The sequence below is a fragment of the Penicillium verrucosum genome, assembly GCF_028828655.1.
Source record: "Penicillium verrucosum strain IBT 35672 chromosome Unknown utg000004l_segment0_segment0, whole genome shotgun sequence".
Classification (NCBI taxonomy): Eukaryota; Fungi; Ascomycota; class Eurotiomycetes; order Eurotiales; family Aspergillaceae; genus Penicillium; species Penicillium verrucosum.
The window spans coordinates 3,880,516-3,899,143 of NW_026643213.1; the positions used below are offsets into that span (position 1 = coordinate 3,880,516).

The window sequence follows — 18,628 nt, forward strand, 5'->3', positions numbered from 1 at the left end:
TGCGAAGGAGAGCCTGCGATGTACTGGCGAAGGTCACTATCAATTCGAACGTCGGATCGACGCCAAGTTGCTAGGCGACCGCTCCGGGAAGTACCAGAACACATGTGTATAAATTGTCTCAGTCAGCCCTCTGAGGCTGAATGGGAGTGACGAATACGGAACGGCGCCGCGGCGCCTTATTCCCCGACCTCTGGATCTGGGATATTAGAAAATTTGGCTTCTAGTGCCTGTACAACTCCAATGCCTGTTCTTTCGGCCATTGTAGCATCTTTTTCACTTTGAGGTAGTTCTTCGCCTGCTCGTCGGCAGCCGCCCATATTCGTGTAGGCCAGCCACGTATGTACCAGAACTGGTTTTCCATGAGCTTTAAAAGCAGAGCGAAATATGACAAAAGTAGCAGGGCGTAGGGGTTGGCGGCCTAGATATCTGCGATGATATTCTCGGGGATGACATATGGGAAGAACATAACCATGCCTATCTCTACACGAGTACCAGCATGCGCAATCAGCTTTGCCGCTTTCCTTAGATGATTAACAACGACTTCGTAATCACGCTTGCTGGATTCGGCAAGGTGTGTACTGAAGAAAGTAGACAGATACTGAAGAGCATCGAATATGCCTTGGGGGAGTCGACTGTAGTTTGGAGATGGATCGTTTCTTAATTAGGGGTATTGCGGATCAGTAGGGCTATAGTTTTCATCACGGGGTATAATGAGCATACTCGTAAAGAATGTCGTCTTGTTCCCTAAGGATCCAAACCCCGTGAGATAGGGGCGCCAATTCTATTCCCCCGAGTTGAGCATCATGTAGAAGTAGTGTGGTGCGGAGACCCCGCACCAAAACAAAGAGCTTCAAGATATTAGGAATAGGATTGGCACTTAGCTTATCTACCCGGCCTAGTAATAAGTATATACTATATATTAGGCAAAAAATTAACTAGGTATTCTAAATATATACCCAACCGCTACCTACTTATAGACTTAACATCTATGAAGGCTGACTATTATTTGAAGGATCTGTTAATTTGGAGTAAACTGAGTTTATATATTGCTGTGAAGAGCTTCAACCTAATTATCTATGATTTGGACGGATGAGTGTTCCTTCCCGAGATAAATATAGAATATATCCTAACGGGTGGCTCCTGCTCTCCCATAGCTAGCTTGTTTACTATCTCCTGTTTCCCTCCTGTTTTCCTCCTCCCTCCTCTTCCTCCCCTCTTCCTCTCTCTGTGTACATTCTTGCCTCTCTTAAAGCCCTTCAAATACAACATGAAATTTCTAACTCCCAAAGCCCCACTCGACTGGCGAGTTGCTCTCGTCTGGGGGTTGTGTTTGGTGTTCTGCGTGGTGCTGTGTTGCATCCTAATTCTCTTGTATCTCTAGGATAGAGATCTGTAGGTGTAGTCTGATTGTGCTTTGTTACGCCCTATGTGTGATACTAACTAGATACAATTGGAGGCGTGACCGTGAATAGGGGCGGCTGTTGCATGTTATCGAAAGTCCACAGCGAGTTGTGAGCCAGCAGTATATAGTGGAGTCAGAGTAGGCCCGCTCCGCTAGCCAAACTGGCTCCACCGTCCAAACTAGTAAGCCCCGAGCGACTACAGCCAATAAAAATATAGGAAGTGCTTGAAAAGTTTGATTATTAACTATGAGTATGTCTACAAAAGGCTCGAGTCTCCGCGTCGCCCGTGTTATTGGCAGATGTTGCCCCATTGGAAAACGGAGTGCCCCCGGTCCCAGTGCCCCCGGTCCCAGTGACAATACCCATACGCCTGCACGAGAACGTCCTGCCACTCCGTCTATTCATTCTACATCAACACAGAATGAAAACATAGCACCATCTTCGTCCGTAATTAGCGGTATTGATCCTCCTCCTGCCCGGCAGAAGTCTACGACTAAACGTCATTCCACTCCTACAGGAATCAGACCTGTCAGTCACCAACAGAGAATCGACATTACGGGTTCCTCCATGAAAAGCGGCAGCCCTTTATCACCCGAACGACTACATCGCTCTACAACAAGCCCATCTGCTGCCAGTCCTCCTGGTTCGACCGGGACTGCTCCCAAGGATCCTGTGACTTCTCCCACGGATCCTGCGACTTCTACTACCGTCCCGGATGTTAATCCCCTTACGCCAACTAGGCGACATCGCCTCCCTGTGATTGTTGATTATGTGGAAACTCCCCGCAACAGCGCGCAGCCAACCAATGAGTCAATCGATGTGGACTTTATCTGCACTCTGCAATACTGTATGATACAACTCAATTCAGATTCAATTCAGATTCAATTCAGATTAAGATAGTAAGATAGTAAGAAATGATTCAATTCAGATTCAGAGAAATGAAAAGTTAAGACTTAAGAGTTAGGAGTATAAAGAGGCGGGTTTTAAATAATTAATAGTTATAGTATTCATTTGTATAACTAGTTAGTTAACTATAGATTCAACATAGTACTTGTGAAGTGAGAGTGAAGTGAGAGTGAAGTGAGAGTGAAGTGAGAGTGAAGTGAGAGTGAAGTGAGAGTGAATCTAAATTATTGCCTGGCAATATGAACCAATGAGAGAGTTATACACTGCAGCCTGTTTCAATAACGAAGGACGGGAGACGGTCGTAAATCGAGCGGACGAATAGATCAGGTTCCTTGCGTGACGACCGATACGGACCTCCAACGAACGGAAGTGCTGTAGGAATTTAGTATATAAGAAGTAAACTAAGAGAAGCCTATATACGGTATCTTACTCGTTCCAACGCGGACATCAAGCTGCGCTTGTTCCTCCTCGGTCAAGTCACCAATCCTCCGTAAGTTGATCTCTGACAAACGCCACCAGTCTTGGCAACTGTCGTGTACTTCGGTCGGCATGACTTTGATTCGTAAAACTGCGGTTAACGAATCATAAGTTTTCTAAGAGAATCGGTGTTAAATGAAATTTGACAAGAGAGCACATATGGGTTGAGGTAGCTTACCTGGTAGAACATCCGTCATCCGTTTTATTGATCAAGTCGACTATCCCCTCTCCCCACAGTGGGTTGATATCAGTGAAAACCAACACTTCAGATTCAGACGCGCTGCGAATTGCTTTCAGGACATGATATTCGAAGTCTGACTGGTCGACGAATTCTGCCGCAGAAGTGCTGCTCATTCCTAGAGAAAATGGCGGGCTAGAGTTTACGGGGGAGTCAGGCTCCGAATGGCTCCCCATTATCCGCTTGGACTAGGGGATGTGGTTTGGAAATCGCGGAAAGAACTATAACGGAAAGAGCTGTAGACTGTGTGGAGATGGAGGTATGTACTTAGGTATGTTGTGGAGTTGCGGGAGTGGCGCCGGGGAGGACCCGCTGCGAAGGTGTATCCCGGCCAGGGGTCGGAAACTAATTATTACTAATAATACTGCCTGAAGATGGCTTAATATGCCTAATTAGACACCGCTTTTTGGCACCGCTCTTACAGTGTATTGTAAATAAAGCTCTCAAATGGAAGCCTCCCGGGTAATATTGAAGCTATTCCCACCACACAAATCTTTGAAATCTTCCGTTTCTAGGCGTTGAAGCCTCTTATACCATATTCCGGACCATACATATCGCCAATCTCATCGATTCCCCCTAACCGTATGTCACTATCTGTCCTTATCGATCCCGACCGTACAAATACGACCCGTACAAATCGCCATCCATCCCCATGTTGGATTTCAACCTTGGAACTTCAGAAGTACTTTACTTACTTAAGCGCTCTGTTATGGTAATTCAGGTATTCATATTTTCTGTCGGCAAACATTCAGGCATGTTGAGGCATCAATATTACTAATATTAGTTTCCGACCCCTGGACTACGGCAGCCGATTTGGACCATTTTTGACAACGCTTATTAATACATATATAAGATTCACCGCTAGAGTTTCCGCCTTTTGTACCGTACAAGATAATACATTCCGCCTATTCTGAACCTAGATTTCTTTCTATTTTTGATTTAATTCTAGTTTACATAGTGAAAAATACTATGTTTTGATCAGAAAAATTGTATATTTCTACCTAATTACTGCTATGATACTCTATATACTAATAATTATGCTTCTTAGTGTTACCAGCCAGTTCTTTAAAACAAAAAGAGTGCATTCAACGAGAACATTAAGTACAGGGAGGAAAAAGAAAAGAGAAGAAAAGAATCTATCAACAGGACCAAAAGACATTGTGGGGTGGGTCCTGGGTCGAGGGCGGAAACAATCAGTAGAAATCTCTGCAAGGCGGAAACATACGGTAGAACCAACTGACTCGTCCAAAGGCGGAGTTAGTTAGCAGAAAACTCTATAGGCGGAGTCAACTGGTAGAAAACCCTATAAATCGTTATATAACCCCCGACTAAGAATGTATTTAGCCCCTAAATGCCGGCTTATCGTTATCCCTATAATCTTTAAGGAAGACTTCGTCTTTAGCCGTATCTAACTAGGCTTATAGGCGTATTAGGGGTCTAGGCTTTAGAGGGTAATTATTATAGAAGTACTAAATCTTCTAAGGTATATACTTAAAGTTCCCTATAGGATACTACTATAGGTCGAGATTATAGCCGAGCTATTAAACTCGGTATTATAACTTCTAGTAATAAAGGCGTAAATCGATAATCTTATCTACTTCCTATTTATCTTCCTTAGAGATCTTAATTAGCGGTAGTAGGTCTAGATACTATCCGTATAATAGTTCTAATAATAACGCTCTTCGAAGCTTACTAGGATTAAATACCGGATAAACTTTAATAGATTCCGGAAGATCGAGCTTATAGATATTTCCGATCTTCTCGATAATCTTATAGGGTCTACTAGCTAGATAAGAAAGCTTCCGATTTAGGCGGTCTAGCTACTAATCTTTTATTATAATAAAAATCTAATTACCGACGTCGAAATTCTTTTCTCTCTAGTACTTATTCGCCTATTAAATTATCTACTACTAGGATTTTATAATCTAATCTCTTATTTTTATCTAGATATTTTAAAATTATAATAATATATTAATTATATCCCGTTCGTTATTTATTAGATTACTTTAGTCCTTCTAGTTAAAGGATATAGCCGGTTTATAACCTCTTTCGATAAAGAATAATAACTATTTTATAGTATCCTATAAAAAGATTAATACTACGAAATCTATTATTAGTAGAATCTCTAATTAGTTATCTTAATTCTATTTAATATATAATTATAATCTCTAGGCTATATATTAATTAGCAATCTTATTTTATTTATTAGTCTAAAGATAGTAGGTAGTTAATAACTTCCTCTTAATTTTAAATATCTAATAGAACTTAGTCTAGAATTCTAAAATAAATTATCCGCCTTAGTTAGATATAATAGTCTTTAGAATACTTATAGTCCGAATTATATTATTAATAAATAATTAGGCTATCTACTTAGTATTAGTATCTTTATAATAAAAAATAGAAATTAGTCTCTTACTTAGTCGATTAATAACTATAAAAATAGTATTATAATTATAACGATCTTTTAGAAATAAGCGGAAATCTATTAAAATATACTACTAGGGTCTTTTAGGAATAGATAAAGAATATAGTAATCTAGATATATAATCTCGCTAGGCCTTTATATATTTATAAATTAAATAGTTTTCTATATATCGCTTTATATTATTAGCCTATCCTAGCTAATAATATCTTAGCGAGATAAGCTTCTTTAGTTTTTCGATTTTAGGATATATAGTTAATAGTTATTAATATATATTATTAAGAAGTCTTATATATAAATCTCCTTCGTCTAGAATCTTAAGTTATCCTTTAAATAAAAGTAAATCTTCTTCGATTATCTACTTCTAGTTACTATCTTTCTTAGCTATCTATTAGAAATCCTCTAGCTTAGTACTTTCTTAATTAGCTTACTTTATCTATTTAATAATATTTATTATATATTTTATATTAATTAGATTTAAACCGACTAAATAGATACTTTTTTCTAGATAACTCTTTAGTAGAAGTATTATTTATCTACTATTATTAGTATAAAGTAAATCTTTTCGCGATAAGACGTTAACTATAATATTCTTCTTTCTTAAATAATATTTAATTATAAAATAGAACTAAGATAGGAACTCGCTCTATCTCGTTTATCGTTAATTTATCTATCTTATTATTATAAAATACTTAAAAGACTAATAATCTATTAAGATCTTAAAATAATCCTTCTATACTAAATCTTTAAGTTTAGATTACTATTCTTATAGTATATAAATAATTACTAAAAGTTCTTTATCTTATATCTTATAATTTAACTCTATAGATTATATACTCTTTAAGAAGAAAGCTACTAAATACTAAAAATTATTATTTTTATAATATTAAAAAAGAACTACTCTAAGTATCTTATTAGAAGTATTAGTCTCGACTCTTATTCGTCGAATTAGGTTATAATAATAAAGAACTAGTATAATTATTAACTTCTTTTTTAATAATAAGAAAACGGCTTCGTATTATTTAGTCTATTCGTAAAAAACGTCTTACTAAGTAAGTCGATATAAAGATTTTAAGATAGTACTATATCCTTAAATAAAATATTAGTAGAGATTATAAAATCTTAAGAATAACTAAACTCCTTTTATAGTTATCGGAGCTTACTATAATTAAATAATACTAATCTTTCCTAGATTAACTATAATACCGTCCGTACTTATAATAAAACTAAAGAACTTTATCTTTTATATAGAGAATTCGTACTTCGGTAGTATTATCTAGAGACCTACTTTTTATAGATATTAAAGTACCTCTCTTACTTATTACTAATACTTTTTAAAGGTCTTACTATAGATTAAGATATTATCTATAAAAACTATAGTATATTTATCTAGATATTCTTATAATATATTATTTATATACTATTAGAATATAATAGGTCTATTTATTAATCTAAATAGTATAACTTTATATTTAAATAATCTATATTATATATAGAAAGTCGTAAGCTCTTCTATTCTTAGTATTAAATAAATTCGGTAAAAATCTTATTAGATATTAAGCTTTATAAAGAACTTCGCTTTACTAATTTATTATAAGACTTTATCGATTAATAGTAATAGATAATAATCTTTTTTATAATAGTATTTAATCTTCGGAAGTCGATATAGAAATAAAGATTATCTTTAGATTTCTTCGCTATTAAGATTAGAGAAGTATATAGTACTAAGCTTAGAACGATAAATCTTTTTTTAAGATTCTTTATAATATACTCTCTTACTTCTTTTAGTTTATAAAGAGATAGTTTATAGAGAGGATAATATCTAGATTATACTTCGGCTTTAAGTATAATATTATAATTAACTCTAGGTCTATAAGATAGTAATTTATCCAATTTTTTCTTTAAAAAAACTTCCGCGAGATCGTAATATTCTTTTAGTAGAGTCTAAAGTATCTTATCTATTTTAGGATCCTATATTTAAGTACTTTTAATATTAATAATATAGTCGATTTTATAAAAAGAGATTATAAAGATTTTAGTTTTTTTATTAATCTTATTTCTTATATAAAGTCGATTAAATCTAGCGCTTTTAATTATATAGATATCGATACTAATCGGGGTCTACTCTTCTTTTATTAATATCCGGGGCTTTAGAACTTTTATTTTATCTTTTAAATTTCGAATTATCTTTTATTTCTCTTTAATCTATTAATATCTATATTAACGTTCTTAGATATATTAGAGTTATTAATCCTACTAATCTTATTATCTAAAAAGACGATCGCGTTATTCTATATTAGTTTAATAGGTAGGATCTATCTTTAATAGCTTCTTTAAGATTTTAATTAGAAAAGGAATAGTAATCTTACTTACTACTTTATTAGAAAGGCTTCTTTAATTTAGCTAAATTATTCGATACTATCGGTAATCTAGAAGAATATTATATTTAATAAACTATATCTATTTAAAGATTATATTATATCGTCTAAGATCTATAATTAATATTAGGACTTATCGCTATACTCGACTATCTATATAAATTATAAGAATAGCGATATATTATATTAATTTAGCTAGCTTATTATTAAATCTATATACTAGATATTTATAGCTAAGCCTCTCTACCTTAATCCTAAATTACTTATTAAGTAGTATAATTATTATCGTATTAATAAAGATATATCTATCTACTCTAGTATTATCTAGTACTAAAATAGAAAAAGAATAGCTATTATATATTAGTTATATATTAAAAACTAAGCTATCTTTAAGACTACTAACTAATTTCTATAAGTCTAGTATAAATAGTAAAACTTTCTTTCTACTTAGGAGGGAGACTTATTCTAGATAAAGGCTTTTTCTAGGTTCTTTTTATCGCTTACTTCGAGCTCTATAATCTCTTAAATCTAAAGAATAATAACGGTTATAATAACTATAGTAATAGGCTAATTTAACTTCTTCTTCGGATAATTATAGATTATATATCCTCGTTCCTTATAATTAAAATAATAACCTTTTTTTATTAAGGTCTCCTATTTAAACGCGGAGAGACTAATAAAGTTAATACTATCTTCTTACTTTATATAGGGAGTAGAATTCGAACTAATTATAGTAGTACCTATACCGCTTCCTAAAGATAGATTTATATAAGAATAGAGATTAGTCGACTTAGCTTCCTACTATAAATTAATTTTATATAATATACTCTAGTAACTCTATACGAATATATCGAACGAGATTATTTCTTAGTTAATAGCCTATATAACTTAGATTTAAAATAGGTATAGGAGTTTAGAATATAGATCTCATTTCCGATTCTTAATTATAATAGTAGCTTCTTCTATAAGCTATATAAACTCTATAAAGAAATCGGTAAAGTTATCTTTAGGCTTTATCTTTAGTTAGTAATATATAGTATATACTTTAGTATATCGATTCGGGTTTATAAAAATAGTCTTTAAGTAAGTAATAATATCCTTTATATCTTTATAAGGAATACTAGCGTCGGCGTTTATTCGAGGAGTAATATATAACTAAGTCTTATCTTTATATCGACTTTATATATAGAGTCTCTAATAGATAGGGAGAGAGTAATAGTCTATATTAGCTTTAAGTTTTTATTAGATTACTATCTCCTATATTTCGAATCTTACTTCTTTCTTATTATTAAGTATTAGTATATTAGATATCTTAATTATCTTTTAAATAATATTAGCCTCTATAATTAGTACGTTAGTATTAGCTATATTAGGATTCTAAGTAATAAGAAGACGGAATACTAAGTCTTCCTATTTATAGGTTATAATATTACGATAAGTAATTATCTTATTACGCTTAGTTATTAGATTATTAATCTTACTAAGGAGTATTATAACCTCCTTTCTTAAATCCTAATTCTCTTACTCTAGTCGTTAATATTAACGAGTAAGTTCCTAGAATCTCTTCTTTAAAGGAGTCTTCCGAAGTTATTCGCGTATAGAGGACGATCCCTCTCTAGTATTATTATTATTATTTATCTTACTAGTATTAACTAGTCTTAGTATTTTAGCGTATAGGGTTCGAGGTTCGGATATATCGACTACCCGGTCGATCTCTTCTTCTTCTAGTATAGTAGCGAGCGGCTACTTACTATAGTTCGTCGGGTTCTAGCGGGTCTCGATTATTATAACTAGTTAGATAGGATTCGGTTCGGTTCGGAGGATCGGTCTTAGCTATACGATACTAAGGAACGGAGAGTAGGTAAGCTTTTAACCGAGATCTACTATAATAGGGATCTATACGGTCTTCTACTTATTAAAAATTGAAATAGTACTTAATATTATATTACTAGCTAGTTCTTTAAAACAAAAAGAGTGCATTTAACGAGAACATTAAGTATAGGGAGGAAAAAGAAAAGAGAAGAAAAGAATCTATCAATAGGACCAAAAGACATTGTAGGGTGGGTCCTAGGTCGAGGGCGGAAACAATCAGCAGAAATCTCTGCAAGGCGGAAACACACGGCAGAACCAACTGACTCGTCCAAAGGCGGAGTCAGTCAGCAGAAAACTCTGCAGGCGGAGTCAACTGGCAGAAAACCCTGCAAATCGTCACACTTAGATATATATGACTTAATTTTATTAGTAGTTTATCTATAAATTGTAGGTACCTACCGTCTTTATAAAACCGTAAAGGCGGTATAGAGAGCTATAGGCAGAATTAGGCACTAACCTTAGAATCTAGTATCGTACTAAATCGGGAAGGCGGTATAAAGAGGGTAGGTATAATTCGGCACTAATAACAGAAATCTAACGTATTAAATAGTATAGGCACTATAGTAGATATAGAGAACTATATTTTCTATCTAATAAAAATCCGCTGTTTCTATACGGTACTAACTAAGCTTGATTATATAAGGTATATCCTATACTCGAAGTCATATAATCTTCCATCTTCTATAGTATTATACTATATAAATCTATATATACAACCCTGTACTTTGACAACTAACCTTAGAATCTAGTATTATACTCGATCGGGAAGGCGGTAACCGGTTTTCAGTTAGGGGGGTTATTTTAACAATCTCCTAACTTAATGCCTTAGGCCGCTATATTTATGCCTTAGGCATCAACCCCTCGCCTTCCACTTAACTCTCTCCCTCCCTACTTTTTAGCCTACAACTCTATAGGGGCCTTAACAAAACCGTCTAAAAATATAAATATACTACCATTTATATATAGATAAAAAGCTTTATTTACTACTTTAATACCCTCCTAGTCCCACGAGGCCGTTTAGGATAGACCAAGCAAGCCGAATAACTAAAGTTGATAGAAATTGTACTATGTAATTTTCTAGTATTGTATGGTTCCATTAGTGGCAATTATTAATTTTCTGCATGGCAGAAACCCCGTTGTCAAAATTGGCCCAAATCGGCTGCCGTACCCTGGACCTTCGCACCCCATCCTTATTTTTTTTTTTTTTGATCGATCGAAAGAGAATCGAACCCCTTTTTTACTCTCAAAATAAATTCAGTTCATTCTCCACTTGTCAAGTTTTCTCCCGTATATTTTTTGATATTTTTCTCTTCTACAACATTATTTAAACGGACTTATACAATACAGGTGGAATAGATCAAATCGATTCAACCCAGTCAGTACATTCAGCACCTATTCGACTAATTAGCAACCTGCAATCCCAGCGCTCCTCTCTCAAGTCTTGCTGTGAGCCCTTCATAGACATCCTGTGCTTTGTACGCCTTGGCCAGATTATTCATGACCCTGCCAACCTCCTCTTCGTCGCAGGACAAAGCACCATGGTCTTTCTCGACCCAGGCCTGCTCCGTGCCTTTAATATTGGGCCCTACGACGTTCGTGCTGAAGGCAACGGCATCAAGGATCTCTCTATGGGTGGTTCTACCAGGGACATCGGCGATTCCTTGAATAACTGCAGCCGACGTTTTATTAGCCGCGACTTCCAGATTAAAAGGAACAAAGCTCTTTTGTAGGTTTGAATCATACCGGGTCTGATTACGGTAAACGCATCGTCGAACCCCTCGTCACCATCCTTGTTCATGACCGGGGTATCTCTCGCCCGAATCTGCTTCGTCGCCCCGAGCACTACCAGCAAAAAGCGACCGTACCTATTAGCCACGCCCTGGGAATGCCACTTCCACGCAGCTTCTTCTTCGCAATCGCCGCGCAGAGACGCGCAAATGGATGTTGCGGCAGACAATCCGCTCGAAAGAGCCAGATGAACTCCCGATGAGAAGTACGGATCGATGAATGCACCGGCATCCCCGACTATGCGCAGGTGGGAGCTGCCGTATGAAGAGGCATTATAGGACCAATCCGACGCCTGTTTGATGTCGCCTTCGAGCGTGGAAGGTTCGAGGAGACGAGAGATCCCGCGCGCTCCTTCGAGCGACTCTAGATAAAAAGCTTGACTGGAGGTCACGGATGATAGCTTTTTCTTCTTTGTAGCCATCTCCTGGTTCATGACCACACCGACGGAAGTCGTGCCATTGTGCAGAGGGATAAACCACACCCAGCCGCTGCCATCTATAAGAAACTTGCTGTTAGTATGACTGAAGTCCGAATCGGGATGACAGTCACGGAAATAAACGAACCCTGAAGGGCCTCAAAGTAAGGCTGGCCCTCTACCGGAGTTCCCACGCCATATGGTGTCGCACCGCGCCAATAGCCCCAGCTAGCGACGTTCTTAAGGTAATTGTTGAAAGTTCGGTTTTTCAGATACTTGGTGCTGGTGATACCGGCTCGACCACTTGCATCGACGAGGTATTGGAAATCAATAATCCCAGTGCGACCGTCCTTGGTTTTCCAGCTAGCGGACACCGGTCGACCGGGGCTTTCGACGTTGCTTTCATCTGGAATGAACTCGATCGACGTGACTTTGACGCCGTCGAATGTCTTCGCTCCAGACTTCGCGGCATGTTTGAACATCAGCTCATCGCACTCTGATCGGATGACGTTCCACGCGTAGGTTCCAGCGCCAGGTTCGAGAATGAAGTCCGTGTCTAGGATGGTTAGTCGATGTTTATCATATCTATGGTCTGCTTACAAGCTTCTTTCTGGTTATTCAGTTTGAATGCTGCTCCGTTCTGTAATCACTCAGTACATGTTCGTCATGGAGACCGCAGACAAATAAGCAAATACCTTTCTCACGAAGCCATAGTTCACGAAGGTGTCATCCAAGTCGATGAACTTCAAAAGCGGTCGGATTGAGGCGACGAGACTCTCACCGATATGATATCTAGAAATGTCACCGACACATCACCATCTTTCATAGGACCAGACTGTCTAACCTAGGAAACACATCCGCTTCTAGCAGCACCGTGTCGACTCCTTCCCGCGCCAGGGCTGATGCCGCGTAGGAGCCTCCCGGACCACCGCCGATTACGAGCGCCGTCGCTTTAGTTGGAATTGACATGTCTGTTGTCTGGAATATTATCCGAAGTGATCAAATTGAAGCTATATGTTTAGAGTCGGATATCATAATTTAAATATAGTTCATGCCAGGGAATGTGCTTCACCCAAGTTATCTTTTTGAACTTCTATTGCCCTTTCATTGCGAATAGAATCTCGAAAATGACGTGTAAACACCAACGTTTAGTCACCTTAGCTGGGAACTCGAAATGGAAGAGCTCATCCTTGAATTCCACAGAAGGCCAAATGACAAGAAGGTCACCTAAGGCTGTTGGTGTAAATTGTCATTTCCTAGATGCCCTAATTCCTCATCATCGATAAACACGCTATGGTATAATTGCAAGAGAATTAGTCGCCATAGCTGAAGATTAATTTATTGACATGACCAATATTAGCTACTTCGTAGTACTCCGTATCAACAACTACATCATATGTGGTCCAACGGCGCTAAAGGGGATGCCCGCCTATCCCCCTCTCAACAGAATACACAGGATGAGACATGCAGAGTTACATGGACTATTGGGAGGAAAAGGACGGTGGCAACGTGAAGGATGACGTGTAAGTCACTGTATTTGAATGGCGATTGAATTTGGATGCTGCATGCCAAGTCCCCAGGAGAAAGCACGTTAGATAAACGACGTATCTACACTTGGTACCCAACGCGTTTTTAATTTCATCTGAAAGAGATTATAAACCAGATTTCGCTTCAAAGACAGACGGCAATAATTGATTTAGGCCTCCAACAGCCTCTTGTTCTGAAAATGGTGGGCAGTACAATTCCCCCTCTTACTCGCCACCCGATAAAATGGCGCTAATCATCAGCTGACGACAAGGGACAAAAGTACTGTACATATCCGTCTCCCGTCTTTGCTTTTGTACTTATGCTATTGCTACTCTATAAGTGGAACTAATAATAACCCCCTGGACCCTTAAAGGACGCGGACTTAATTGGCCTAGTACTCCGTAGTTCTTCCATTGGAAACTTTGCATGACGTTGACAAATATCAGGGTCTATCTATCAAAAATCCCGAATAAGAAAACATCTCCCTTAAGAGTGTGCTTACTGACCTAACCCATTTTTGATGCTGGGAATGAGACTGCTAGTCACTATTCTTCCAGGAAGTGGATGGGCACAACAATCCAGGATATGGCCACGCACCCAAACTCTTAACTTTCGCCGAGACCTCGGGAGACATCAGTATCTTCGGCAGTAACCTTAAATTCTCAAATAGAGTCCGAGCTCGATCTCGTGGAAGAATATTATGTGAACAGATGGATCACGTGCCTGAGAAAACCCTATCTGTATTTTGGCACTGAAGCCAGAGTCACTAGCTTCCGCTTCGCAGGAAATCCACCCCAACGATTTAATAAACCGCTATGCGAAAATTGAGAACAGCAAGAGATTGCTTTTGTTGATCGTCCTTTCAGGCTACTTTAGCACGCAGGATAGCGCAGTGCCGCACATGAAGCAGCTCAACGCAATGCAACCTACAAGGATCTGCCTGCAGGAATATATACGTATACCGAAGCGTAGCCAGTTCGAGAAATAATTACCACGTGAAGACGATCTTTAACATGAGAAGATGCTGTTGGCGTTGATTTATTACCTGGAGGAGGAAATTGTTCGCGATGAGAATGCCTCAGCCAGCGACACCATCGTCGGTGGCGAATGTGAAAAGAGGGGAATGCCAATTTAACCGCCTTACGAGCAGGGTACCTGTTGGGCTTGGTCTCGGGAAAGGATTTGATCCTTGGCGATTCGAGACCCTGGGATCCAGGAATCGTCAGGGGTGCAGCGCACCCCTTGCCAATGCCTGGCGCATGGGCCAGCCAGCCAGTAGATGACGCGGAAATTAATGAAATTTAACTACGGAGTACAGCACAGATTGAACTATGCAATTTGGGGTCATCCGTGATGATGATCACCTAGGCCTATGCATCATGCAGCCAAGGACTTTCTATTGTAGTAGCATGGTTTGCGGTAGGAGAGGTTTGTTTAAATTATACCTACTCCGGCGATCGCCGAGCGTATTATGCAAGATAATCGGCCGGAAAAAAAACCAAAAAAAAAAAAAAAAGAAATGATGATCAAGTCCGTGTTTTCGACTCTGAGAGGGCTACCATCCCACCCAGTTGCTCCGATCCTCGAGCTCGGCCTTTGCTTAGCTTGAAGTTCTGCGAACCTTGGTAGTTTCAATTACCTTCCCAATGACAGATAGGTGGCGATAATGTTTCCGAAAGTCCAAGTGCATATTCCCTCGACTGAACATGTATTGCGATTTCTGTTACCGAAAGATATCTTGTGCCAGAAGGCCCAGAGTTTGAAGACGAGCGCCCTGCGACATCATGCCCATACAATTGAACACCCGAATATGATGAAGCTCTTGCTTGATAGCAAATAGATCTTTCTTTATTTTCTGAATTTCATCCTCAAGAACCCGTCTTCGGCGCTCTTCATCTCGCCGCTCCGCTTCGAGGAGAGCGATTAAATCGACCTGTTTCTGTCGCGACTTTCCTGCAGCCAAACGATTGCGCTCTTTGTACTTTTCGTGATATTTCTGCCGCAGTCGTTTCACCTCGGCGCTTTTTTCAAACGTGGGTCTCGTCTCGCCGGAAGGAGAATCCGCTCCGGCCGGAAATTGGCTGCGCCGCTGCATCGGTCTCTTCTTGATTTGCCGTAGAAGGCGTTGTGTTTGGGAGGAGAGTGAATAGATCATGAGGTTCGGAAAAAGGCGTATGAGGACCTGGAGTGCCATTATTGGCGCTCGAAGATGGTAACGCAAGAATTCGATCAAGGTTGTTCAACTCTAGCATGGAGGGCTGATATGGGTAGTGATCATTGTTTCGCGCTATAGGTGTCACAGAGACACCATTTCTATGGATAATTAGTGCTAGGTCATAATGAAAGATAGCCTAGGATCTTACGATTCGAATCCTCCTCTCGGGGCCATCGAGCTAGGCTGAGCGCCCGAAACATCTCCGCTGGCATTCAATTGCGACAGCATATCAGTCCAGTCCACCGGCAGGTCTGCGGACAAGCGAATATCGTCCATTGTGAAGTAGGCTTCGTAAATAGGAAAGCAATTGATAGCCAACAAAGGTAGCAATTCGTGGTTTGTTGAGATTACAGAGGCGTTTGTATATCAATGTTTCCTCTCTTCAGCTCCCCTCACTCAGTCACAGTCTAGAGCTTAACCCTTCCCGGAAATATGTATACTAACCATATTGCTGCATTAGAGCGTGCATTCAATATGCAGCAAAGGTAAAGTGGCGTTGAGATTCATAGAAAAGACGGTATTATTTAGTATTCCGCCCGCCTTATATCCAGTGCATTAGCGCAGCAGATCGCTTTGAAGGAGCGAACAGATCGAGGCGGGACATCAAAAAAGGCATATGCATGCGCTAAGGCTCTTGGATCCATTTCATGTTACCGGGCAATGTTTCTATCAGCAGCCAGGATCTCAATACCAATGCTCCGACAAGGAACCAGTGGGAACCGGGATTCTCTTGTACGCAAGCCACTCAATAGAAAACGATTGAAATGTACGAAGTAAGCTCATTCAATTTGCCATGACAAGTAGTTGGACCGAGTTTATTGACATTAGCTCAAGGCTAAGGCTTTATTGGAGCCAATTTACCTATATTATAGACCGTATGCATGAGCTAAGCACTCATGTGATAGGTTATTGATCGAGTCTTGAATTATTGAAACGCGTCAGTGGCAATCTTTACACGTCATGGAAGGATCCCTGTCCTGCCTGGGTGCTAATGCACTCCATAGGACCGGACCATATTGTTGTAGATAAAAGCTCCGGCCTGAAAACTGCGTCGCCACCACACCCAGCACTTTGCGTTGGCCCCTTCTTAATAACAGAAACCAGCAGTCAAACATGGACTCGGATATATCCGCCTCCAAATTACGCTTTCTTCTTTGGTCGTTGTTGGTACCACCCGTCATTTATGTGGTCACTACCGCGACCTACCGGCTTTTCTTTTCTCCGCTTTCACATATTCCAGGGCCTAAACTGGCCGCATGCACACGTCTGTACGAGTTCTATTACGATGTTATCCTACACGGTAGGTATACCTTCAAGATTGCTGAGCTGCACAAGAAATACGGTATGTGATCTCGACTCACTTGGAGCCCATCGATCCACATCATAGCACAGTGTGCTAAATGTCTTAGGCCCCATAATCCGCATCAGCCCTGGGGAAGTGCACATCAATGACCCCGACTATTACGAAACTCTTTATTCAATTAATGGGTCGCGCAACAAGGACTCATGGTTCATCGAGTCGTTCGATGTCGCCGAGTCTGCCTTCGCCACGCTGGATCATCGTTTGCACAGACCCCGTCGGGCCCTGATCGCTCCGTACTTTACCAAAGCCCGTGTGCAGCGTGTGCAGTCGCTCATTCATGATAAACTGCAGAAGCTCACTACTCGATTCAATGAGGTTGCGCACTCAGGAAAGCCACTCAAAGTGGACGTCGCTTTCAACTGCTTCACCGCCGACGTGATCACATCTTATACCAGCTTTCGCGCGTTCAACTATCTCGATGATCCTCATATGATGCCCATATGGAGCGAGACAGTCCGCAACCTTGTCGAAATTGGAATGCTCGCCCGGCATCTACCTGGCTTCTTCCCGCTTCTGGTGAGTATGGGGATGAAGTGGATTCAGCGAATTTATCCGAAATTGCTTCCTGTCATCGCATTCCGGATGAAATGTGCGGAAGAGGTAAAGGCCATGTGGGTGAACGAAAAAGAATCAAAAGAAGAATTTGAAAAGAACAGACTTTCTCAGGAGCCCGCGCTGTTCCAGGAAATGGTCGCCAAAGCCCCGAACACCCCTGATATCACGGAGACTAGAGTTCTTCATGAGTATATTACTATCGTGGCAGCGGGAACAGAGACCACGGCGCATACGATGACGGTCTGCACCTTCCACGTCCTCAATGATAAGGAGGTTCTTCAAAAATTACGTGCGGAGTTGGAAGAAACCTTTCCGGAGAAGAAGGAAATGGACTTACAGACGCTTGAACAACTCCCCTACCTGGTCAGCTTTCTTTCCTGTCCTAGTATCGAATCATGAAGCTGATCTCGTCAGACTGGAGTCATTTACGAAGCACTCCGGTTAGTCTCCCTTTGGACCCACGAATTAAAGCTTGTACTGACCGCATGAATCAGACTATCATATGGCCTTTCCCACCGTCTGCAGAGAATATGCCCAACCGATCCACTGCAGTATAATGACGTTGTCATTCCACCCAATGTACGTGTACCCTCAGAAAGACTTTCATCGGGAGCTAACAGACCTAGACATCGATCGGAATGTCCGCGGCCCTTATCCATCACGATGAGTCTATCTTCCCTAACTCGCACGAGTTCATCCCGGAGAGATGGACAAACCTTGAAGAGAGGAAAAGGTTGAACAAATACCTGGTTTCCTTCAGCAAGGGTGCCCGCCAATGTATCGGAATGAAGTGCGTTTATGATCTACTTCATCCAGTGGTCCAAGATTCGCCGATATGCTAATATGACTCGGAATAGTTTGGCATTTGCGGAGCTTTATATGGCTGTCGCTACGGTGTTCCGCACATTCGATATGAAGTTGCATGAGACTACGGTGGACGACGTCCGACTACACAGCGACATGATGCTGCCACATCCCAGGTCGGGTAGTAAGGGCGTGAGAGTAACGATTGACCGTATCCAGTAACTAGGATTCGTAGTAGCAGGATTAGCATATGTAGCTTGGAAGT

At 39.7% G+C, this 18,628-nt stretch overlaps 6 protein-coding genes across 6 annotated transcripts; 2 read left to right on the forward strand and 4 right to left on the reverse strand.

Moving 5' to 3' along the window:
* Nucleotides 1-1,655: 1,655 nt before the first annotated feature.
* On the forward strand, nucleotides 1,656-2,303 carry N7516_010760 (uncharacterized protein; the record flags this gene model as incomplete). The annotated part of the gene is made up of 1 exon (XM_057223478.1): nucleotides 1,656-2,303. One exon carries the CDS (start codon nucleotides 1,656-1,658, stop codon nucleotides 2,301-2,303), a length of 648 nt encoding a protein of 215 aa, XP_057070699.1.
* A 329-nt stretch (nucleotides 2,304-2,632) lies between these two features.
* On the reverse strand, nucleotides 2,633-2,860 carry N7516_010761 (uncharacterized protein; the record flags this gene model as incomplete). The annotated part of the gene is made up of 2 exons (XM_057223479.1): nucleotides 2,633-2,681; nucleotides 2,730-2,860. The coding sequence occupies 2 exons, from the start codon at nucleotides 2,858-2,860 to the stop codon at nucleotides 2,633-2,635; spliced, it is 180 nt and encodes a 59-aa protein (XP_057070700.1).
* Nucleotides 2,861-2,883: 23 nt separating this feature from the next.
* Nucleotides 2,884-3,140, reverse strand: N7516_010762 (uncharacterized protein; the record flags this gene model as incomplete). Its single annotated transcript, XM_057223480.1, has 2 exons — nucleotides 2,884-2,902; nucleotides 2,965-3,140. The coding sequence occupies 2 exons, from the start codon at nucleotides 3,138-3,140 to the stop codon at nucleotides 2,884-2,886; spliced, it is 195 nt and encodes a 64-aa protein (XP_057070701.1).
* A 7,956-nt stretch (nucleotides 3,141-11,096) lies between these two features.
* N7516_010763 (NAD(P)/FAD-dependent oxidoreductase) lies at nucleotides 11,097-12,868 on the reverse strand (the record flags this gene model as incomplete). Its single annotated transcript, XM_057223481.1, has 6 exons — nucleotides 11,097-11,365; nucleotides 11,440-11,979; nucleotides 12,048-12,455; nucleotides 12,500-12,539; nucleotides 12,595-12,691; nucleotides 12,744-12,868. 6 exons carry the CDS (start codon nucleotides 12,866-12,868, stop codon nucleotides 11,097-11,099), a joined length of 1,479 nt encoding a protein of 492 aa, XP_057070702.1.
* A 2,585-nt stretch (nucleotides 12,869-15,453) lies between these two features.
* N7516_010764 (uncharacterized protein) lies at nucleotides 15,454-15,917 on the reverse strand (the record flags this gene model as incomplete). Its single annotated transcript, XM_057223482.1, has 2 exons — nucleotides 15,454-15,739; nucleotides 15,790-15,917. The coding sequence occupies 2 exons, from the start codon at nucleotides 15,915-15,917 to the stop codon at nucleotides 15,454-15,456; spliced, it is 414 nt and encodes a 137-aa protein (XP_057070703.1).
* An 837-nt stretch (nucleotides 15,918-16,754) lies between these two features.
* N7516_010765 (cytochrome P450) lies at nucleotides 16,755-18,585 on the forward strand (the record flags this gene model as incomplete). The annotated part of the gene is made up of 6 exons (XM_057223483.1): nucleotides 16,755-16,983; nucleotides 17,051-17,922; nucleotides 17,974-17,999; nucleotides 18,054-18,138; nucleotides 18,186-18,349; nucleotides 18,417-18,585. 6 exons carry the CDS (start codon nucleotides 16,755-16,757, stop codon nucleotides 18,583-18,585), a joined length of 1,545 nt encoding a protein of 514 aa, XP_057070704.1.
* Nucleotides 18,586-18,628: the final 43 nt, after the last annotated feature.